General features: G+C 30.3%; 3 protein-coding genes and 1 non-coding gene across 6 annotated transcripts; 1 reads left to right on the top strand and 3 right to left on the bottom strand.

Annotated features, from left to right (window-relative positions):
- Positions 1-3,996: 3,996 nt before the first annotated feature.
- LOC106777454 lies at positions 3,997-4,696 on the bottom strand. Its single transcript, XM_014665036.2, has one exon. It carries the CDS (start codon positions 4,656-4,658, stop codon positions 4,344-4,346), a length of 315 nt encoding a protein of 104 aa, XP_014520522.1. The 5' UTR covers positions 4,659-4,696; the 3' UTR covers positions 3,997-4,343.
- A 4,827-nt stretch (positions 4,697-9,523) lies between these two features.
- On the bottom strand, positions 9,524-15,892 carry LOC106776311 (auxilin-like protein 1). Of its 3 annotated transcripts, none has more exons than XM_014663720.2 (8): positions 15,190-15,888; positions 11,276-14,591; positions 11,129-11,201; positions 10,930-11,024; positions 10,784-10,849; positions 10,614-10,703; positions 10,182-10,358; positions 9,524-9,793 (listed from the first exon to the last, which is right to left on the bottom strand). In XM_014663720.2, exons 1-8 carry the CDS (start codon positions 15,558-15,560, stop codon positions 9,758-9,760), a joined length of 4,224 nt encoding a protein of 1,407 aa, XP_014519206.1. In that variant the 5' UTR covers positions 15,561-15,888; the 3' UTR covers positions 9,524-9,757. The 3 variants fall into 3 exon arrangements, with proteins under 3 accessions (XP_014519206.1, XP_014519207.1, XP_022631277.1); XM_014663721.2 differs by having other exon boundaries at positions 10,930-11,000; XM_022775556.1 differs by lacking the exon at positions 9,524-9,793 and having other exon boundaries at positions 10,259-10,358; positions 10,590-10,703; positions 15,190-15,892.
- Positions 15,893-19,396: 3,504 nt separating this feature from the next.
- TRNAE-UUC lies at positions 19,397-19,468 on the top strand. The gene has a single exon. It is a non-coding gene; the product is annotated as a tRNA-Glu (tRNA).
- Positions 19,469-19,847: 379 nt separating this feature from the next.
- On the bottom strand, positions 19,848-23,250 carry LOC106778103 (gamma carbonic anhydrase 1, mitochondrial). Its single transcript, XM_014666017.2, has 5 exons — positions 23,030-23,250; positions 22,793-22,936; positions 20,908-21,033; positions 20,667-20,818; positions 19,848-20,417 (listed from the first exon to the last, which is right to left on the bottom strand). The coding sequence occupies exons 1-5, from the start codon at positions 23,142-23,144 to the stop codon at positions 20,142-20,144; spliced, it is 813 nt and encodes a 270-aa protein (XP_014521503.1). The 5' UTR covers positions 23,145-23,250; the 3' UTR covers positions 19,848-20,141.
- Positions 23,251-24,196: the final 946 nt, after the last annotated feature.

The raw sequence follows: 24,196 nt of genomic DNA, 5'->3' as shown, positions 1-24,196 counted from the left end.
TAGTTTCTATTAAACAAAAATCACATATACTTAAACAAATAATAAAATATAAAAAAAATCATACATAATTTTCTTAATCACGAAAAAAAAAATACAAATGCGTTTAAAAATAACATAATATATAGCTCAATGGTGTATAAATATATAATGTTAAATTAACCGTTAGTGTTAAAACATAATTTCTTCTTCTGAAAATTAATGTTATATCACATGTGTGTGTTTTTGAGATAAATTGTTACAATTTTTCATATAGACTACAATTATTTTTAAATAAATATTATTTTAAATTTTCACATCTCAGTGTGATTACATCAATTATATCAACTATAATTATTTATACTAATATTAATTTTATCATGTTGTTGATTTAATTTTTTTTGTTTATTTATTTTTTTGTTGATGTCAAATTAAATTATTTTCTAGTAGATATTAACAAATAGTACTGATGGTTAATATTAGTTGTAAGTGTTCTTAATTGATATTAAAAAAATAATCCTAACAAATCACTTATCTAAATATAGCATTAATACAAATGATAAAAATTATTATAACATATATCAACAAAACAGTGATTATACATTAATAGAAAAAAATTAACTCGTATAAAAATAATCTCTTAAATATTTATAAAGAATAAAGTATGACTAATATTAAATATCAAATGAAAAATATTATTACAAGTGCAAAACGAAGATATTACAATAGGATATTATATCATATACAAAAATCATATATTTTAGAAAAAGACAAAAAATTATATTAAATATATTATTTTTTAATAAAAACGTATTATACTACATCGATTGTCCAATAAAATCGATGTAGTATCTGCAGATTTTTTTCATCTCGCCTTTTTATCATTTTCGCACACAATGCCAACATTCACTACTTTCACTCATGCATGTTTCTTTGCATCGCCACCATAACTACCTTCACATAACACATCCACAAGAACTCGTCATGGGTTACATGTAGATAACAAAAAGAATCTGCACTCGTGAATTTCTGCCATCCGTAAATATTTATTATCCGCTTATAAACGGGTCAGATAAAGATATACTATATTATATATCCAACTCGCAGACTCGTTACGTGTTAAAAATATTAAAATTATATTCTTATCTTTTAAGTTTAAATTAGATTTTATTTATTTGGCTCTTTGCCTCCTTTTGCATTTGTGCAACAGTCTTCCCGTATTTTCAGAACCATATGTAATTCAAAATACAAAACTAGATTAGTAAAATTATGTATGAGTGAAATATGCTATTAAAGTTATAAAAGTAAAATGATGCACGGATTCACGTTGAAGTAAAATGATATAGGTTTATTCATTATTTTAAAGTTTTAGTTTTATTAACACCTCTCTTCTTTGAACGTTAAACCCCTTTTTTTTCTTCTTTAAACAATTATTTTTAAAAATACTTATATTTGGACATATGTTTTACTATTAATTTGTATTAATTTAAATTTATATTTTAATTTTTATTTATTTATTAATTAATTTGTTTTGGATATATATTTTAAATATTATTTGTATTATTTTTGTAATTTAATTTGAATTTCATTTAAAAAATTATAAAATAAAATTTTTAAAATATTTGTGGGTTGAAAATGAATATCTAATGAATATCTGCATATTAAAAAAAAAATTACAGATTTTTTTTATACGGATATCCAACAAATAACGGATTAATTAATGAATATAGTTTTATCTAATAGGTCGGGTTGTGGATAGACAATATCCGTGTCTGACCCGACCTGTTATCATCCCTTTCCTTGCCTTTATTTTCTTTTTTTTTCCTAACTCAATTTAAAAAAAAAAAATCAAATAGTCATAAGTCATTAATGAGTAAAATAAACAGAGTAATAAGAACATCCCGAAAACATTCAAATGTATTCAATTGATTATATTTTAAATTATGTCATTGGAATAAAAAGATTTAATTTATCAAATTTTAATTTTTTTTGTTTAGACATTCAAGGTCAAAAAATTATTCAAACAAAAAGTAACTATTAATAATTTAAAAATATTAATATCATTTTTTATTTTATATTGGTTGATGTTATTCAAAGTTCGACAATAAACAATTTTATTGATGTTGATTGAAATTAATTAAAATCAACCTCAATTATTTAAGTTATTTTTATCATATTGTTGACTGAAGTGTTTTTCTATTACTTTCATATTAATGTTGGATCAAAAAATGAAGTCCAGATTAAAAGAATATATCAGTTATTTTTTTTTAATATTAGAAAAAAAAATATTAACATAATTTTAATAAGTAATAATATTGATGTCGATGATAGAGAAACATACAGTATCGAGAAGAAAAATTATACTATATATTAATGAAAAAAAAAACTTTTTAATATTGGTTGAAATTTTTTGGACCAATATTTAAAAATAATAATAATTTGCAACAACAATGACCTCAATAAGTTAAATCGAATAAAATAATTCTTATGAACATTAAGAAAAAAAATAGATAAACTAAACCAAAATATAGTGATCCCAAGATAATATTAAAACCAAAATTGAAAAAAAAAAAGTAAATTACATAATAATTTCAAAATTTTCTTTTTATGTGAAGTTTCAAATTATCTAATTTTGAATAATTTAATTGTTTTCATGGTTTTTTTTAAATGTTTTACTCAAACAACACAATTATCATAAACCAATGTTTTCTTTATAAAAATACTTATCTTCTAAAAATTTTCCATCCAATGTGAATAATTATGAACGTATGAGTTATTGGTAGGTAAAATACGAGAGTGATTAAATTGACTGATTTCTTTTTGTTTTCGCTTAACTAGGTAAAATTTAATTAAAGTTGATTTTATATATATTTTTTATTTTGTAACTAAACCCATGGTTCTTTGGTTGTACTTTGGTTACCAGTAAATGAAAAAAGAAAACACAATTTACAAATACTGTCATCTAAATTAAATTATTTAATATTTCATACTTTTGATAAAATAACTATATGTATTAAAATATGCAATACCTTTATAAATTTGTCAGACAATTAATATGTTTATTTTCTGTTCATTAAATAGTTAGGTTGGGCTCAAGAACTTATTAAACTGGGCGATTTAATTAAATTCTAAATTGTTATGCTTGACCAATACCCTCAACAAAATGTAGTAGAATTAAATGGATTTCAAAATGTGATGTGACTTGTTTACAATGACCATGATAAACATAGCAACAGTGAAAAATCAAATCTATGAACTATTTTTCTTAGTTTAAAATTTCAAATTCTGTTTTTCTCCAACTATAACACACCGAGTTAAAGTATTTAAAGTGGGAAAATGATACTTTAACACTATTTTTTGATACCATTTTAACACTGCACATGTGTGAAAATGTGATTGGACGATTTCAAATTAAAAAAATTAAGACAAGAATATATTTGGAAGAGAAAAACCAAAGTTTGTTTTTTTAATTTGAAATTATCTAACCACATTTTGACATGTGTGCAGTGTCAAAATAATGTCAAATAATGTTAAAATATCATTTTGCTTTAAAGTGTTACTATTTTGTTGTTGTCCATGATAGAATATGAGAATACATGCAATTACTTAAATAAGCTTGATAATTAAGGGTCAAATAGCATTGTTCCCACTTTATCACGTCATGAGGGCGGTCAGGGATTGCGGCTCCACTGCATGCATAATTCATCACGTCTTTGTTTTTGTTGCATATAGTCACCATTTTCTAGTGTTCATATTCTTGTATAAATTTGTAAACCTTTTAATTTATACACAAACTCTACTGTATGACTGGTCAGTTAATAAATGGATAATTAAACAGAATAATAAAACAGTAATTAATAAAAATTATTAATGGATAATTAATAAATCAAACCTAATTAAAAGTCTATTATAAAATGTATAAATATAATTTTGACTTGAGGTAATACCTAATTTTGATAACCCAATTTATAATAGAATTATTTAATAAAATTACTTACTTGAGCATAAGAGTAACTTGTGTAAGTATTTTCCAAACAGTCGGCTCAAAAACGTCTACAAACTATTTAGTGATGAAGGCTTTTAGGAGTATAGGAGGATTAAGGAAGGGGCAAATCCTTGACCCCATAGACAAAAACACAAACTATCTCTGATATGAGAAGAAGAACGATGTTGTATGTGAAGTGTGTCTTTTTATCTGGCCTCCGAGAATTCAAAAGCGTAAATATTTATGTGATCAAATTCAGCAAGAAACAATAGGAAGATGAAGATCTTATGATGATTTGACATGAGAATCAAAGGCTAATTAATTATTCTTTGAAGAAATATAGCACTAACTTACACTTGAGTTTGAAACATGAGATGAGTAATCATTTGTAATAGATGACAGGTTTATTGGAATTGTTATCCCACATGCCTCCTTCCTTCACATACTCAAGATACCTAGCAAATTCAGGCCTAGCTGTTGTCGTCTTCTTCCGCCGAAAATCAAAGAGGCTGAGAAGTGGGTGAATCTTCTTCTCCTTTTTGGTGGGGTTTCTCTGAAGATTCATCTCACCAAAGGTTGAAGCCATAGCTCGAGAAGGCAAACTTGTGCTCCTCTTAAAATCCTCATTTCCATCATGTTCTTTATCTAATTTCTCATACCTGGAAGGGCTTTTTCGAGTGCTTGTGGATCTAAACATGTTGGACTGTGTTGAGTGAGAAAGGAAAACGTTTGGTGAGAGATAAATTGAAGCATGATAGAGGACATTTTATATATTAGGTTTGGTTCGGTTTTTCTACGTCTGTGCTCTTTGATGTTATCCTTGGTGTTTTGTTTTCAATGTTTTGTGTACAAAACATGAGGAGTGACTGAATTTTGGTTGACTTTGGTGCCGTCCCAACAAAGTCAAAAAATAAATTGCGAATATGACATTTTAGTTTTTCTTGGTATACCAAGCTTTGTTTCCTCAGTCAAAATGCCATTAATTGATGTCTCGATTAAATATTTATTACTTGCACATGAAAACATTGACACATTCAAATGAATTGGTGGGAAAACTTGACAAGATGGCGTGACTGAGAAAGTGACGTAAGAAACAAAACCAAAGTTACAAAAACGGTTTCATAAAACACACTAATACCATTTATTTTATCCTCGGACAATTTCATAACACCTTATGTTATTATATTATTATATAAAAAATAATATTTTTATAATTATAATAATATAACACAAGTTACTGTAATATATCAAAGTGTATTTATAACAATTGTGTTTTTCATAATCTGCTCCACTTTTCTTTTTTTTTTTCAATTTCTCTGTACTTTTGTTTTACCCATATAATCAATACTTTTACTCACTTTCTTCTACTTCCTTCCTTTTCCCCAATTTGTAACCTATCCATGTATCAGTTGGTTATTTTGGGACAAATGGTTTTTTTTTTTTTTCTATTTAGCACTTTTAATAAAATAAATGGTCATGATGAAGACATCCTTGTGTAAATTCTAAATAATTAATAGCGGTTTAATTTAAACACACTGTTTGATTTGGCTAGTGTTTTTCCAAACCATACAAAATTATTAGAGCACTTTGGTACAAGACAATAGAATTTAGGGCAAAGACGTCACAAACTTCGAATCAATATGAGGATGCCTACCAATATTCTTGACTGCAATTTAAGATTCTTTTGTTATACATTAACGAATTGGTTGAGTGAAACTTTGAACACCTACCCACACACGCAAGAACATGCACATGCACAGTTGGTTGAAAAATGACTTATGGATAATTTTAATACCTTGCTTGTTATTTTTGTTTTCACCACTTGACTTTATAGAAGGATTAAAGTTACATTTTTAATTAAGTTTAATATACTTTAAATACACTCCCAAAAGCTACCTAAATAAATAAAAAGGAAAAAAATATAAGAAAGTGGCATTTTAAAAATTGAGCCTGATATTTGTTGGTTTTTTAATAAAAAACGTAGCACTTTTGTGAAGCTAAATGCTTCTATATTATTAATAGTAAAATAATGAAAAATCGTATAATATTTAAAACTTAAAAAAATAATTACCTATCAATATTTTTATCCTAATTTTAATCTACTATTTCAATCCATAATTAAAAAAATTAACTACATTCTAAATAAGGAACAAACTTTGACTCAATTAAAATTAAAAATAAAATATTCCTAAAACATTTTCTTAACACTTCTCCTTGTTTCAGGAACTGCAAAAATCCATTAAAGTTCAATCTGACTTTAATAAAAAGTTTCTGAATCCTAAACTGTGAATTCCAGCATAACCCTCTTCAGTGTTGACTTTATTAGCACCTTTAGGCTTTCTCTTCTTCATCTTCATAGTTAAGAAGGTCCTCCTCGTACGCTTTGTTCCAATAGCATACTAAACTGTTTCCTGGTTTGTCCATGGTCACCCATGATACGATCATGGCTCTTCCCACATGGTCACCTATTATTATATGAAGTTGCTGAGGAACATTGTAGCTAGAAAGGGCATCAAATACATCACTGTAAAGGACCATATCCTCAACCCTATCGATCTTCTTGATGAAAGAAATTGTTTTGCCTCCATGGCAAACCACAATCACATTCAGAAGGATCAAAACCAATGTTGCAACCATTGCTACAAAATAAGAGGAACATTTTGCACCCAACATATGATAAGAATGCCTTAGTTTCTTGTGCCAGATTTCTGTCACATTTTCCTTGAGTGAGAAAACAATTTGCTCCTCCTCCAATCATTTTAGAGCAAAGTTTTTCCCTTTCATTTTCACCTTGAACATATCTTGACTAACTGCATCTTTAATCAAACAATTTTTGTTTTCAAAAATAACTCTAAATCCTCTTTCAATTAGTTGACCAACACTTAACAAATTTTGGTCAATTTCAGAAACGAAAAGAACGTATGGAATAAATTTTGTGCCTACACAGCTTGTAATTGCAATTGTCCCCTTTCCTTTGACTAAGATATAATCACCATTTCCTATTCTGACTTTGGTAACATCAGTTGGCCTCATATTTCTAAAGAATGCCTTGTACAAGGTAATGTGATTAGTACAACCACTATCAATTAGCCAAGATTCGCTTGAAGCATTGGTTGAAAAACAGGTTGCAACAAAAAGTTGATCTTCCTCCTCTTCGTTTGCAATTTAAGCATTTTCTTCCTACTGCTGAGTTTAGTTCTTGTATATGACAACTTCATGCCTAAGTTGATTACACTTGGTGCATTTAGCGTCAGGCCTTCTCCAGCACTTGAATGGAGGATGACCCATTTTATTGCAATGTTGACATGGAGGGTAGGATCCCTTCTTGACTCCTGTTTTGTTGTTGGCTGAAGATTCTCCAGTAGGATTTTGATTCTTATAAAATTTTTTCTTGTTGGTTTGTGCATTCTCATGGTGTTTGGCTTACAAGACTCCTTCAATGACACCTTCTTATCTCATGGCTCTTCTTTGCTCCTGTGCCTACAAAGCATTGAGAAGCTCTGCAAGAGTGATCTTGAAAAAATCCTTAGTGTTTTCTAACGTTGTTATGGTAGCTTCAAATCTTTCAATAACCAAACATTTTCCAACAATACGAGAGTCCTTAAATTCAGAACCAAACAATCTTACTTTGTTTGCTATGTTTAGAAGCTTCTCAAAGTACTCCTATTCCTTCATCTTTTGCAACTCAAAGTCTCTAATGAGATTCAACACCTTCATGCCTTTAATTCGATTATCTCCATCATATTCTTCTTTGAGATAATCCCATATGGCTTTGGCTGACTTTAGAGACATGATTCGAGTAAAAATGATTGGTGAAACTGCAACAAAGAGGCACACTTTTGCCTTAACTTTTCTGATTTTTCCGTCCATGTGATTCTTGATTTGAGTCATTGTTAGATTGCCAGGTATAACAAGAATTTCATAATCATCTTCAATTGCCTCCCATAAATCCATAGCTTCTAGGTAAGCTTCCATTCATATTGTCCAAATTTGATAATTTTTACCATCAAAGACTAATGGTGCTATTGTTGAAAAACTTGAATGTCCTTGCTTTCAGATTTTTCTCTCACAGGTCCCTCAAGAAAAAAAGAGAGGCTCTAATAGCAATTGTTGGTTTTTTAGAATAAAAAGCATAGCATTCTTGAAACTAAATGCTTCTGTATTATTAATTGTAAAATAATGAGAAATGATACAATATTTAAAACTTAATAAATAACTACCCATTAACATTTTTATCCTAATTTTAATCTTTATTAAAAAATTAACTACATACTAAACATAAAGAACAGACTTTAACTCAATTAAAATTAAAAATAAAATATTCCTAAATATTTTATTAACAATATTAATTGTTTAATAAACTGTGGTGGTAATATTCCCAGTAGTTACCCACACATTCTAATTATTTTTTCATTGTTATATGGGTATGACAAAATTTCAGTCTTTTATATATCAATCGTGTGTACATTATTGATTATATTTTTTAAAAAGTAACACTAATTGAATTTATAATATAAAAGAAATGCTTATATTTTGGTTGGGGTGGGACTTGACTATAAGCTGTTCTGAATCTGAGAAGCAAATTTAGCCCAAAGAAACAAACCACGATGACAGAGTCTTCCAATACTTTCCAGTGGCCTGTTGATAAGCAGATTGTAAAATGAAATACAACCCAAACAGTTTTGCATCAATTGTCATTGTTTTCGTGATGCTTTTCAGTCCTACCTTCTAATGTATGACATTTAGCCGTGTCAAGTTTCAAAGTTTTATATCTAAGGTAAACTCAAATTCAGTTCTAACAAGAGCCAAAAGTTATTGTAAAAAATTCGCCTTTAGTCCCTTTTCACTAAGGAATACAATATTACTTTTGTTAAAATAATAATAATAATATCTTGCTCAATACATATTGGGATGAAGACTACAACATAATGATTGTTCGGAGTTACTAAAATGTCTATGCAGTTGTATTACTTTTAAAATCACAACACGAATAAAATTCACAACAAAAAATTAATATGCATAGATATTTAGTAGTTATAAATAATAAATATTTTAATATTTATTTATAAACAAATCAAGTGTGATATTATATTATATATACCATAAATGTCAATTATATGTTAATTAAATTTATATTTAATTTAATTTATATTATATTTTATATATTTTTTTATAATTTTATTTTAAAATTTTATATAATATTTTTTTAAAATATTTACAAATATATGTGAGTTTTAAAATACATGTGAAACAACATATAATAGATAGACTTTCTTTTGTTAGGTTTTTTTTTTTTTTGTTAGAGATCGAGTAAGTTGAGTCCATTCCTATGGAACTAACTAACAAAACTTAGATGGTTTATCGAATCACATAATGTGACTGAAATTCTTAACAAATATGAATGTTAATACATGATAAGACGTGCAATATGAACAGCAGCGAATCTTGCACCAGTAAACTAGGGTAAGTAGGCAATCTTGTTAAATAGGCGTCGATAACATCCAACGAGTTTTGTCCACTTTCTTTCTTGGTACCTTTTTTTTCTTAAAGATTATTAATGAGTGATAATAACAAATATTTTGCTCATACATATTGCCAATTTAGCTTCTACAGCTTCATAATTTATGTATCTATTTACTTTTGATGAGACTATTACAGCAGAACATATACTTTGACAAAATAATTATAAAAGGTTTTGGAAGCTGGGACTGCGTGCCTTCCGGCAAAGGTGAGGCTTCTATACACAATTGCAAGAGAAAGGGAGAGAGAAAAACCAGACCTGGGCCGCCAGGCATGTTACCGCTCCTCTGAGTTGAATTTGTTCCAAGCTTCCTGAAGTAGATGAAGTATAATAATTAGTGAAGTGTATGAAGCGTAACCGAACTACAAAGCTTTGTCATTAATTGACTGGAATGAAGCATAAAAAGCAATAAACTTAAACTGCGAGGTGAACTCATCAAATAATGTGATAAATGAATTTTATAAGTGAAATCAAGTTCATTTCATTTTTGGCCCACTCATGATTTTGTTTTGCTGAATCCTACTAATGCTTTTGTTGTACAGTGTAAAGTGTTCATTCTTAATAGTTTACCCTCCGCCCACTTAGTGAACCAGGAAAATTTTTCCCACTCCTTATCCATACTAGGTACAGGACATTTTTTTTGCAACAAAAAAATGAATAAAACTAACAAAGTGAAAGATAGCTTGTTGCATTACACACCTTCAAAAGATCAAAAACTTTTTCGCATATGTATTTGTGTTGAATACTAGCTCCACGTTGCTGTAATTTGTCAGGATGAACACACAGGGTGGCCTTCCTGTAAGCTTTCTTCACAGCAGCAGAAGTAATGACCTCCGTCAATGGGATTGATTGCCACCCAGAATCAGGCCCAAGGATCTGAAAAGTAAAAAAAGTTAAAAATGGAACCAATTTTAGATTATATGGATGGTTGCTCATCGCAACTCAAAAGGTCATAAATTGCAGAAGTTTTAAACATCTTCATCAAGCATCCCGATAGATACATATCTCATTATTTGAGACTCGTCATCTCGACCTAAACATGACAAACTATACTGTGTGTTTATTTGTGCGAAATTGGGAGTAGGAGGTTATAGAAGCAGCATAAACCTAGTTCAGAATATGTGCACCTACATATTGCAATGTAGAAAGTAAGGCACGCAAATTTCCTTCTTTTCCACCTGACCACCTCCTTACTTCAGCATCCAGAGTCTCTGATAGTCTCTGCAAAAAGCAGCAGGCTTGAGTAACCAATGAGCCACAGAAACAACAATTTATACTAAGAGAAAAATTATATGGATCACATTTCTCTCAGCTTGCTCCTTCTGAGCTAGAAGGTCACGCATGTTCTTTTCTGCCAAAGCTTTTGCCTGAAATTTGCAGAAAATTCATCATAATGTCATTGTGTATGTGCATTTATATTTGATCGTCAAAAGATTGAAGATCTTACTGCACGCTCAGCTGTTCGGCGATGCCTCTCCAGTCTAGCTCTACACCTCTGAGCTGATTCACCTTCTCTTTCTGATCTCTCAGAAAAAGAGGCAGCTTAAAGAAATTGAAATATTTAGCCAAGATTATATAGCAGGATGTGGTAAATATTAAACGAGACTACATACTAAAGCATTGCAGGAACGTTCAATTTTACATACCACCATAAAGAGAATATGGATGTCTGGAAACCGTTGAGGGGCTAGAGTTCTGAAACTGTGGATCCAGCATATCCTATTATTTCATTCATTAGAAATATGATGGACAATGTCACAATTTATCAACAGTAGACTTAAACAGATACTTACTGAGGATGAAGAGTCCTGTCTTCCACAAAAATTGTCAGTTACAGATCTATCTAACCGTTCTCTGGACTCAAACGCAGTCCTTTCATTCTTTAACTTCTCCAGGGCCCGGTCTTGAGCCTCTGCAGTTGCTCTTTCTACAGCAGCACGTTCTGCTTTCAATCTTGCCTCTGCAGTTTCTTTATCAATGTATGACTTGTCCCTGGCCTCAGCACATGCCTTCATAAGTCTTTCCCTGGCCTCAGCCAGAGCTTTGTACCGTGCTTCCGTAGTTGCTCTTTCAAATGCAGCCCTTTCTTCCCTTTCACAAGCTTCAGCGTATGCCCTATCCCGAGCCTCAAAAGCTGCTCTATCAACAGCCATCCTATCCTTTTCCCTTTCCCTCTCCCTCTCGGCCTCCAGCACTGCTTTCTCAACTTCTTTTTCTCGTACTCTTTCTATATCCACCTCCTCTTCCATCTTTCTAAGATGATCATTTTCCGACTCATTTTCTCTTTTCATCCTTTCAGTATCTTTAATTATTGCAGATTTTTCATTAATACTCTTAGTTTTGCTTTCTGTGGATTGACCAATATGAAACAACTGGGCAGTTTTCTGAGCATTTACAGTCTCCTGAACAACAGGTTCAGCTGTTTCCGTGCTCCTTCTGCAATCAACCTTTGTCACTGTGTCTTCCTCCTTTTCTGACTGGGTTTTTGAATGCTCTGCATCTCCTGCAGTCATTTGTTCAGGTGCACTGAACTTTACATTATCCAGTTGATTTTCCATCTCTACCCCTTTCAATTGCTTTTCTCCAACTTTGCATTCAGTTCTCATCTTTTCAATATTTTGGTCAGCAGCAGATTCTTTAAATATCTTCAGTTTCCTAATAAATTCTTCATCTATGGAGGCTGATTGAGTAGCTAGATCTTCGTCATTCTCTATTTCCCATGTCTCATCAGTTGCTTTAGCATTCTTCACGTTTCCCCCGTCTTTCCGTTCCTTGTCATCCAAAGCCTTGTTCAGTCCCTTACATTTTTCCATTCCACGATCTTTGTCCATATTCTCAGATTGCTCCAGGTGTCTATTCTCATTTGATACAGCTACACTCCCTTCCATGGCAAATGTTTGGCTTGATGTGCTCTCAGTGATTTTTTTCTTTTGATCCTCACTCAGCATCCTATTAATCTGTTCTTGCACTGGAGTTTGATTCATAACTTTCTGAATCCCTTCCCCGTCCCCTGATTCTGAAAGTCTATTTCCTTCTCTATGCCCATCATAAAAGTCTTCAAATTCCTTTGTACTTTGATATTTTTCATATGCCTTATTTTCCCTCTGCTTAGAAGCCTCTTTCAGCCTTATCTCCTTTACTTCCAGTTCAATGTCTTCCTTAAGCCGCTTTCCATTCTCATCCCACCTGAAAGCAGGTATTACGCCTCCATCACTTTCTTCGTTTTCAAAAGAACTTTTGAGGTTTTTCTCAATTTCTACTCTTTCGTGAGCTTCTTTCAGTCCCTTATTCATCTGAATCCGTTTACCTAGTTTCAATCTCATTTCTTTTTCACTTTTGCATGTTTCCTCGGTGTGATCAGATTCAAAAACCACATTTGATCCTTCAACAATATTTTCCAGCTTCCCAGAACCTTTCAGTTTTTCCTCCTGGTCAGTTTGTCCTATAGCAAAAGCTTCGCTTTGTGTTTTTCTATTTTCCTCCATTTTCTCAGATTGCTTGCGCCTACTCACGTTCTGTTGTTGCTTTTCAACATCCCTTAGTTTCTTCTGATTTTCCCTAAGTCCTGTGGCCTGCCGAATGTCATTTGCTGTTTGCCTATCCACTTCTGTGGGTTCCTGGGTTTCTGCTTGTTTATGCTCTCTGTGTCCCATCTCACATATGTCTTCCATGATTGCATATTGGTCAGCTTCAGTTACTTTCTTTTCACTTTTTCCATGTTGGTGGGCTATTTTTATAGTCTTCTCATTTTCTTCCTCCTCAAATACTTTGGGCATTTTTTCCATTTTCATGTGCTCTCTTTGCCTCCGTTTCAAATTAGATGCTTCAGGATTCATAATGTTTTCATCATGTTCACGAACCTCTTTTGTTGCTTTATATTTTTTCTCATACTCCTCCACCTGATAGTTTCCTTCAGTTGCTTTTACTTGTTTACGCTTTTCTTGCACATTAGATGCCTCTCTTTCCTTCTGACCATGTTTTTGAGCTCCAGTACCGTGCACCAAATTCTTACTCTGCTTTGCAGTTTGAGTTACCATTCTAGATTCTTCCATTCCCGCTAATTCAAAAAAATCAGATTCATCTTTCCATGTTCCAACTTCTGTGCTTCCATCGGATTCTATAGATGATCGGGATTCCATCTTGTTCTTTTCCTCAAACATGCTTACTGCGCTTTTCCCTTCTAAATTTTCCATAGTTTCTGGGGAAGATTTCTTAAATTCCTGCCTGTCATCTGTGACATATAATTTTGCTTTTGAATGTCTCCAGTCATAACTTCCCAGAGCTGTCTCATCATTCAAGCTATTTAATCCAGTGATATCCTTACACATCTTTGCTTTATTAACTTTTGCATCATAACTTGATTTTGAATAGGTTTCACAATCCCATTTCTTTCTCCCTTTTAATTCTTTGGTACTTCTAAGTTGTGCTTCTGCTCTAAGCATTGCTTCATTCATAGCACCAGCAGAAGCTGTAGCAGATGAATTCATATGATCCTCCGCATCAAAGAAAGGTGGTGAAACAGCACCAGGTGTCTCTTCAGAAACAACCAGTCTGCTGTTTGAATGAAGTCCACACATGTCCTTTTTTGCATCCAGTACAGGAGGTGGACGAGATGGGGGAGGCACTTGAGAAGGGATACTTCTGAGGTTGATGTCAGACACAGTTATGAACATCTCACCAGAATGAGAATCCTTTTTGCTTCCTGCATTTTGAAGATTTAGATCACTGTCAAAAGTCTGTTCCCCGGAGGTAAAATTGCGCAGTTTTGACATGGTTGTTGCCCTTGGTTGGTTCCCCTTCACTTTCTCGGTACTAAATTCCATATCAAGATCAAGATCAATATCATCAGCAACTAGACAGGAGGAATCAGTTCGATGCAATTCTGTAGTTTCATCGTATACTTGTCCGTAACCAGGAACAGCATGCAGCTGACTTGATTGATTCTTCCCCTTTGACATATGTTCATTTCTTGTACCATTGACCTTATGATACAGAATGTTCGATCCCACATTACCATCAACGGAGTGGAAAATATTTCCATTCAAAATGCTTTGATTAATTGCAGATTGATCTAACTCTTCAGAAAATGAATCAGTTTCTGCAGGACTCCTGCAAATGATGAAAGTTCATGATTACATTGCAGAACTATTTGCACTGAATACAGTCTAAGCAACATTTGAATTTTTTGAAGTAAACTAAAACCAATAATCTGTGTGTATGTACTTAGCGCAATTAAGCAGATTTTACAACATGCACAAAAATACTTTAAAGCATAACACCTGGAATTACAGATACCAGGAGTCCACGATTCCATATATCACAATAAACTACAACTGGTTCACCACTTGAACTGTTAATCTACAACACACTAATCCCGTATCACTGGAAAAACGAAAGTGACCAAGGATCAAAGTCCTCAAGAGCAAAAGCGACCCCCAATTTCATCACAGGAGAACTAATTTTTCAAGCACACAATTCATTAAATTAAATCACAAGAACGCCCCGCCCCCAACCAAATGCGACGATTTCCCTCCATCAAAGTCATCAGTTCACTCGAACAGAGCCAAACATAAAAACCAGCAAGCAACTGAGTTGCCAATCCTCTAAACTACTCCTCACATAAAAGAAAACAGAACCCGCGAAGGGATCGCGAACTAAACAAACGAAGTAAGATAGTTAGCTAGGACAGTAGTAGCATTGGCATTACCAGGCTTCTTCAGAGGAGGCAGCGTTGAGAGCAGTGTGGCGGTGAAATAAGTTGTCGGACGGAAGCTCAAAATCCAACGCACCGAAAACTTCGGTGTAGTTGAAAGAGTGGCTTCGGGGATCGAAGAAGGCCTCGGCGTCGTGGACGGCGGGAAGATCGAGCAGTGGAATGGAGGAAGCGCGTGCGGTGTGGAAGCTTCCGAAAATCTCACGGTAGTCTTCGAAACGAGGGGAGAGGGTTGAAACGGCGAACTTGGGAGGACCACCGTAAACGTCGTCGTAGAGAGTCTTACTGGAGGAGAAGGTCCCATTGGTGTTGGTCTTGTTGGAGAGCGTGACGCCAGCTTTGTTCGGTTGCCGAGAATGCGCCATTGGTTTTCTTCTTCTCTACGGTCACTCCTGCTTCTCTGAGTGAAGTGAAGTGCAGAAACTGTCAGGGAACGAGCAAAAGATAGTGAAAATTCCAAGCTGTAAAACATAAAGATGAAGCGTGAAATGACAATAACGGTCTTAAAACAGTGAACATTTCTTTGAATGTTATATAGCCAAAAGTGAAAATGAATTTAATGTGGGTTGAAATATGGGGAAATGTATGTTTACTACAAATGAAATGAAGCGAGATCCATGCCCTTTTATTTATATTAAAAAGAAGCAGACAAAAACAAAGGTGATGCATTCCGGTACTGTCCTATGTTGTATAATTGGAGTTAGATTTGTTTGTTTGGACTTTGTACGTTGTGGGGTAAATGTCTCAATCAACTTTTTTTTCTTCTTTTCTATATTATAATCGACCAACTTTATGCTTATTTTAGAACGTTATTTTGTAAAATTAATTAAGATAACGATATTTTCATAATAATTTTTTATAATACTTTTATATTATTTACATATATTTTTGTGGTTGGTGTATTGATATTTATAATTATTATTAGTGATTATAAAAATGTCGTGAATTATTTGAATTAAAATTAATGTTGAACGGTAATCATGGAAACAAAGAGAGGCTTGTAGAAGGTGCAATGGAATGGGACCTTGTGTTGGCCACTTCATATTTACTATTAAGTCACGCACCGTTAACACTTTGTTGGATATATTCTCACCTTTCTAAACTAAAAATAAAAAATAAACGTTCTATTTATTGCCGTCTTTTCATATCTATTTATTATTTTTTATAATATAAAAAATATTAAAAAAGTTAGTTTCTTATTCACATTTATTTTGTTAACAAGAATCTTCGTTATTAATGTTTTAGTCATTTGATATTTTTAATTTTTATCTATGACTTATGTTTAAAGTGTTATTTTTTTTTCTCTATCTATTATAGTATAAGAAAAAAATATATTATAAAAGTTACTTTCTTATTATGTTTATTTTGTTTATAACTATCTCAATTCTTGGTTTTTTAATCATTTTATTCATCACATGTTTTTAGTGAAGTAATTTATATTTTATCCTGATTTACATTTAAAGTATTATTATTATTTTCTTATGATTACTTCATCATTAAATGATATTATATAAATTACTTAATTTTTTTCTATACTACTCTTCATTTTATGATATTTCATTGCTTAGTTATTTAATAAAGTAAAATTAAAAAATACGATTTAATCTCATTTTATGGAATACTATTATTTAAAAATAATAATAATTTTATCTTAAAAAATTATAAAGAATAAAACATATCCATATTAAATTATAATATAAATATTTTTATTAATGAATATTCTTCATATTTTAGTATGTAAAATTTAAATAGATATTATCTAATAAATAGTTATACTCATCATATATATGTAGAATTGTGTGAAAATTGTATTTAATAGTTTATTTCAAAGTTTTAAAAATATATATATATATATATATATATATATATATATATATATATATATATATATATATATCGTATAATTATTAAAATTGATTAAATCTTAATCTCATCCATTACGGAACTAGATTGAATTTAAAAAAAAAATTACAAATTTTAGTATAGGTCAAAAATTGACCTAGTTGAATAAGAATTTGATTTACTAAAATTTAATTCTCAGTAAGTAGTCGAGTTGGTTCATTAATTTAAATATAAAAAAATTCAGCTCATTCTTAATTTAATAATTCAATTCAAAACATAAATAATCTTTTTTCTTTTAATTTAAAAAAAAATCTAAATTTAAGATTATTCAAATTTTATTTGGATATATGATTTCACTAACAGGACGAAAAGAATAACATTATATTTATTTAAAAGTTTTAACTAAGTTAATATTTTAAGCTAAAATTTGATGATTAAAGAATTAACCTAAAAATAAAAATTTATTAAAGATAGTCAATTGAGTTGGATTATAAGATTAATCATCTCCAACATTAGTAAATATTTCATCACGTTACAAAGAATGGATTTATTAAAATAACATTTTAAACGAAAAAAATATATTTCATGACAAATAACCAATTCAAATATTACATATTTAATTTTCCTTGTAATTGGCATGTGATTTCTAGTTAGGAATAGGGTTGGATAAAAATAATTGATTGGTACTGTATTATAGTTATCCGTATATATTATATTAAAAGAAATTTATATACTGCTACTAAAAGTTCAGTATATTATTTTATAGTTCAGTTTTTAAAAACTGAACTCATTAACTGTTTCAGTTCAGTTAATTGTATCTACTCTTTCCTCTTTTCTAGTTACTATTCAACTGCTATGTCTTACCGAAAAAATAATATTTAATAATAAAATATTAATAAAAGAAACAGTTCACATGAAAAAAATAATAATTAATTTTTTAAGACAAAATTCTTTTATTATAAAATTTATATTTTTTTTATCAATAAACGTATATAAATAAAAAACGTAATTTATATTTTTATATTTTTTAAGTTATATATTATATATATATATATATATTTATTGTGTTAGTGTATGACATTATTTTTTTATATTTTTTATCAATAAAATAAAATAATTAAATAAAAAATAAAATAATTTTTAATAATAAAAGAAATATAAATAAAATAGAAAATAATAATATCAAATAATTAAAAAATCAATTTATTAGACACTTATGAATAATGTAAGATAAATATTAAAATAAATTTCAATTAAAAAGAACATGTATTATTATACTATTTAGTTTAAAAATTAGTACAATCAGTTTAAAATTAGTATAGTTAGTAGTTCAGTTCAGTTTATATTGTAATTTAGTACAATACAGTAAGTTCAGTTTAAATAAACTAGTTTTTAGTTCAGTACAATTTTTAGTAGTAGAGTAGAATGTATTTCATCTGTCCACCCTAGTCATATGTTCATTCATAATAATAAAAAAAAAATTACTTGTCTCAATAAAATTGTTTCATATGGCTAATAAAATATAATCTATACTTATATTAAAAAGAAAATACACCTATTTAATGTTTTGTTTTGTTTTTTCTATTTTACCTTTTAATTATTATTTTTAAAATTTAAATAATTATGCATAATAAAAGATATTTTAAGTTTTATCATTTTAATAACTATTTTTAAATTTAAATAATCATTCATTATAAAATAATAATCTATACTTTTATCATTTTAATTATTAATTTTTTAAATTTAAATAATTTCACATGATAAAAAAATTATTTACACAATATTACTTATAATACTTTTTATTTTAATAACTAAAATTTATTTTGTCTATAACTATATCTATAATTATATTTATTTTTGTTTTTCAATTTAATTCTTGTAATTACTACTTTTAAAATTTAAATACATAAATTTGGGATAAATATAACTAAATAAATATAAACTTACTTTATATATTAATCTAACAATATTAAAATATCATAACCTACTAATATAATATTATAAATATTAAAACATGCGTATAGACATTATGCGACAATCGCACGTGTTTTTTGCGCTATTTTTTTATAATAAATTTAAATTTTTAAGAAAATAAAAAATCTATTAAATATAAAAATAGAATACATAGTAAATATTTTATTTTATAATAAAAATATTATAATTTTATTTAGTTAAACAAACGAAAAAGAAATAGTTATACTTACTTTAACGTGGAATAATTAGAATTATACTATTGCTGATGTTATTTTGAGTAATTTTGTGACATTTATTAATTAAATATTATCAAGTCATTCTTAGAGAGCATTGAAGCGAGAGACATAATATATACTTTGGTCTTTCAGCAAATACTACCAATTATTCCGTTGTCGTCCAGCGGTTAGGATATCTGGCTTTCACCCAGGAGACCCGGGTTCGATTCCCGGCAACGGAAAATTTTATTATTTTTTTAAAACTTTTAGTTGCATGGGTGAATTTGTCATTACAAAATAAAAACAGCTGCAGCTTGTCTAAACGGTGTATTTTTATCTCATTCTTTTAATTGACACAACTTTAACACAATAAATATAATAAATTTTAAAAATTTATTATATAAATCTGTATTCTGAATATAAAATAAAAAATCTTAAATAAATTATATCAATTTTCGCTTTGTAAAACTAAAATAAATTAAATTCATTTTTATATTAGATATCAGTATGTTTAAATTATTATATTTGATTTTATAAATAATTTAAATACATAAATAATTTATAATGAAATGCATAGCATGCGACAGAAAAAAAATATATAATAATCCATGAAAGTACTGGTTCATCAGGCATATCTGAACTAATATCTTTATTTTAAAGTACATTCCCAACTACAGTGCAGGAAACTGCAGACTGTCCATGGATGACAGTAAAACTATTACCAAAGTGTTGAATTGCGATCATTATCCAGAAACAAAAAGTAAGGCTTCTTATTAAGCACAGAGATGAATAAAGTCACGTGCAGCATGTGTTGACATTTGAGATAACAGCAAGCTCTCCAAACTTATAGGAAACGAAAACAGCCATTCTCCGGAAAATCGAACATAAAAGATACTAGAAAAAAAAAGAAAGAAATTAAGCCTTGGGAGCTTTGTCTAGCAAAACATTATCCTGAAGGTTAAGCTTTGCGGGCGTTTCTTGACCACCATCTAGTATTGAATCATATTCCTCACCACGAGGAGCGAATTTCTTGTGAAGAACTTTTACAAATTCGGTCTCCTCAAGTTCTTTTGCATTTTCAGCAGCATGAGCCTGAGCCAAATTGGAATAATTTAAGGCAGATTGTGAGAAGAAGGCCATTTCATCTTCTGTGAGCTTCCTCAGGAACTTTGCTGGATTACCTCCCCAAACCTGCAATTAAAAGCAGTCTTTCAGTTTAGAGATACAAAGACAATCTCATGCCTGATATAAATAAAAACATGAAGACCTTTTGAAGGATCCATTTAAATTTAGGCCTGAGTGGTTAGACAACTTCCATTGATAACTCCAAGAAATCATAACACGTGTAACTTCATTTAGTTTAAATATTCAAAAGACAGAGAGAGCAGAACGAAGCACATTCCCATTCTCTCCAAAGGAAAACAGAAGGTTCATACAAACCTCTCCATAAGGGATCCTCGTATTCTGCCTAACAAGGGCTCCAGCAGCAACCATGGCATGTTTCTCCACATACACACCATCAAGCAAGGTTGCACCCATGCCAATAAATGCCTCATCCTCAACGGTACATCCTTGTAACACAGCACTGTGACCTAAAATCACAGTATCAAAACTTTATATAGAGTTCACACTCAAACAATGCTTAAGTCATTCACAAAATAATTTCATCACATTCACTCACCTACAGTAACATTATCTCCAATGATTGTTGGTAAGACTTTTCCAGTTAAATTAGACTTGGCAACATGAACAAGAGAATTGTCTTGTATATTCGTTCCAGATCCAATAACTATGCCGTTAACATCACCTTCACACAAAGCATAATGTTCAGTCAGAGGTATAAAACAGGGAGAGAAGCACAAATATAGGAATGAGGAAACTGGGAAACATCAGTACTCAACTCCCTGATATATTAAGTATGCAATATGCCTGCAAATGATTACGAGTACATGCATATAGCATAGCAAACACAGAGGTACAACAGTTGCCTTTCACATTCCATTGGAATGTGAGTTGAAGCAATGAAAAGTGAATGAGGACACAAACGTCTGGTCCACACTATCTTACTCAGAAAGCAAAAGGAAATGCATAGTAACTTAATGCGTGATTGGATATGCTTTTGATAATTAATTTTTAAACATGATTTATTAAAGTAATTCTGAGTAAATGTGAGTTTGGAGTAATGTGATTTTTGGTTTAGATTAAAGATACAGAATACAGCTGGGAAAATAAAATTTGATTTTAGACAAGTGATCGCCCAAAATAAGTTTTAAGGTGCATACACATACACATTATTATGTAGGCGTCTTTAGTATTGCAATTCCTTAATTTGAAATAAAATGCATAAGATGAGGTCTTAGAAAATGAATTAATATAACAAGATACAAATAATATAAGTAATTCATAATGCAACACAAGTTTGACCTACAACAAATGTGACAACATTGACAGGAAACGGAACTAAGTAAAGTAATCTTCAACTATTTTTTTTCTGTTATCATGTTAGTGTTAAAAATATTGATATAAGAAAAAATATTTAGTGAAAAAAAAAAACTAAGGTTCAAGTTCAGCAATTTTAGCCATCTTTGGGTGTGATCTGCACGTGTCTCATTCGTCACTTCAAATTTATCATTATTATCTTTGTCTTATAGTATGACATTGTGGAACTGAAGGGACGTCACGTCACCTTTCTGGTCTTCAGGTTATTGTAAACTATAAATGAATGTTGACGCCAAGAATTTGGAACCACAAGCTTCAAAGGTATACATGGGACAGACATGATGACTCACATTAGTGTTGATGCAAAAGCTATTGCTAAGGAAATCAATTAGACTGGAGTCTAAAACTTGGATTGGAATCATGTTTACCACACAAACTTGGATCCAAGCATACCCTTGGCAAGAAATGAATTTGAAATTCCGTGATTGAAGGTGAGTGTTCGGATATAATAGAGATACACTTACACATTTTGGTCTAGTTTGAATAATTTCTCAATTGGTGCTTATAGAAAAAGAAAAAAAAAAATGAAAGAAGCCTATCCATAAGCTAAAACTAACATTTACATAAACTAATTTATTAAAATCCCTCAAATTAGCTTTCCAAAAACCTTATTTAACTTGTGCACGAGCTGATTTTTAACTTACGAGAGAAGTCTATGACATTTATTATTTCTTGTAAGAACAGAAAAGTTTTATTAGAAGAGACTATTTGAAGGAAAAAGCTCACTTCAGTAGAAGCCTTGCAAAAATTAACATTTCCGTTAAGCAAGAAAATTACCAATTTCTCACCAGCCACACTTCTTCCTAACACATGCATTTCAGACAACTACAAATACTGATAGTGTGCCCGTGAGGCGGAGTCTCTGAACATTACGATTCCAGCAATTGAAGGAGAACCCAAAATCACTTAAAACGGTTTCCCATTCTTGTAGTTGTATCAAACAAGTGTAAAATAGACATTCATTTGTAAACCTATACGTTCCCAGGAAGGCTAATCTCAGACGAAGTAAACAAACCCTAATCACTGAAAACAAAATTTGGAAACAGCGTTATGGCGGTAGGGTTTACCTCTGAGAACACATCCATACCAAATGGAGGAAGCTGGGCCAACGTGAACATCGCCGAGGAGGGAGGCACTGGGGGCCACAAACGCATCCTTGTGAACGGAGGGATATTTGTCGAAGAGATTCATCAGAGGTCGATGTCTAGAGACTGTAAATTTGAAATCGAAATAAGAAACATTGAAGATTGAAATGAAACCCTGATTAAATGGAAATGAAAATGAAAAATTGAAGGAAATCATACGCTGTTCTTGGAAGAGGTAGTTGCCTTGGAGGCGAGAGCCAAGGCGATCGATGGCTTGGCCTGTCTCTCGGATCCAAAATCCGACGGCGTAGAAAGCTCTGCCTAAGGTTCCCATTCTGCTATTACTAGTGGTTCGGGTACTGCCGCCTCACTGCTGCTCCGATCTTCTCTTCTCTCTCTTTCTTTCTCTTCTGTTCTCTCTTCACTCACACCTCTAATTTCTGGAAAACATTTTCACTATTTACATCAATTTTGTACAGACCAAATAAATAAATTAAAAGCCATTTCCATAGATTTAGAAATTTCATTTACCTTTTCAACCACAAAAAAAGAGAGATTCACCTTCTTACAACCATATTTTCTGTTCACCTTGTTTGAAATTAATACTGTACTGTTGTGTTTTAAGAAAATGTAAATATCGATCAGTGAGATTTTTTTATTTTAAAAATTATTTACTAAACAGTGAGCACTACTACTTTTTTTTCTTGAATAATAGAAAAATGAATTCTTAAGTTAATATTAATTAGCGCTACTAATTTTTTTTCTTGAAGTATAGAACCTATTTCACAACTTACATTAACTATAATGTATAGAGATCTATTTAACAAATAGTTCTATTAAAAGAAATAATTATACTTAACATTAACATGAACTTTTAAACATGATTCTTCTCTCTTTGAATGAAACTTAGGGAACTGGGTCCTATTTGAAATTTGAAACTTCATAAAATAATTGTTATAAGACCATATTAAAATAAAAAACAACTCTGTAAGAAGTTGTAAAATATTTAAATGTTAAAATTTAGTAAATGATTTTGTGATTGAGTTCACTTAATTAAAAAAAAAACTCAAGTAAGTTTTAATTTATTTGTAAATTTGAGTTTTTTTAGTGATTTAATTAAGTTTTAAATATTTCATAAATTTAAGTATTTGTAATGATTTAATTAGGTTTTAGACTCTCATAAATTTATATATTATCAATACAAAATCATATTATCAGACGACAAAAAAACATAAAAATCATATTCCCCCAAAACATTAAATAATATATACTAAATTAAAAAATATAAAATTTTAAGTGTCTTATAAATTAAAAAAATCTTATAAGTCCTCAATTAAAAATCTTCAAATTTAATATATTTAAAAAATCAGTAAAAACACATTTGAG

This window comes from Vigna radiata, chromosome 11 (genome assembly GCF_000741045.1).
Source record: "Vigna radiata var. radiata cultivar VC1973A chromosome 11, Vradiata_ver6, whole genome shotgun sequence".
NCBI classification, from domain to species: domain Eukaryota; kingdom Viridiplantae; phylum Streptophyta; class Magnoliopsida; order Fabales; family Fabaceae; genus Vigna; species Vigna radiata.
This window is presented reverse-complemented; position numbering and strand designations above follow the sequence as displayed.

Coding starts and splice junctions, on each gene's coding strand:
- LOC106777454 (XM_014665036.2), bottom strand. CDS start 4,658: ATGTTTAGATCCACAAGCACTCGAAAAAGCCCTTCCAGGTATGAGAAA.
- LOC106776311 (XM_014663720.2), bottom strand. CDS start 15,560: ATGGCGCATTCTCGGCAACCGAACAAAGCTGGCGTCACGCTCTCCAAC. Junction 14,592..15,189: donor GCCTCCTCTGAAGAAGCCTG/GTAATGCCAATG, acceptor CATCATTTGCAG/GAGTCCTGCAGAAACTGATT. Junction 10,359..10,613: donor TACTTTCTACATTGCAATAT/GTAGGTGCACAT, acceptor TTTACTTTTCAG/ATCCTTGGGCCTGATTCTGG.
- LOC106778103 (XM_014666017.2), bottom strand. CDS start 23,144: ATGGGAACCTTAGGCAGAGCTTTCTACGCCGTCGGATTTTGGATCCGA. Junction 21,034..22,792: donor GTATGGATGTGTTCTCAGAG/GTAAACCCTACC, acceptor CTTTGTGTGAAG/GTGATGTTAACGGCATAGTT. Junction 20,418..20,666: donor CGAGGATCCCTTATGGAGAG/GTTTGTATGAAC, acceptor TTTTAATTGCAG/GTTTGGGGAGGTAATCCAGC.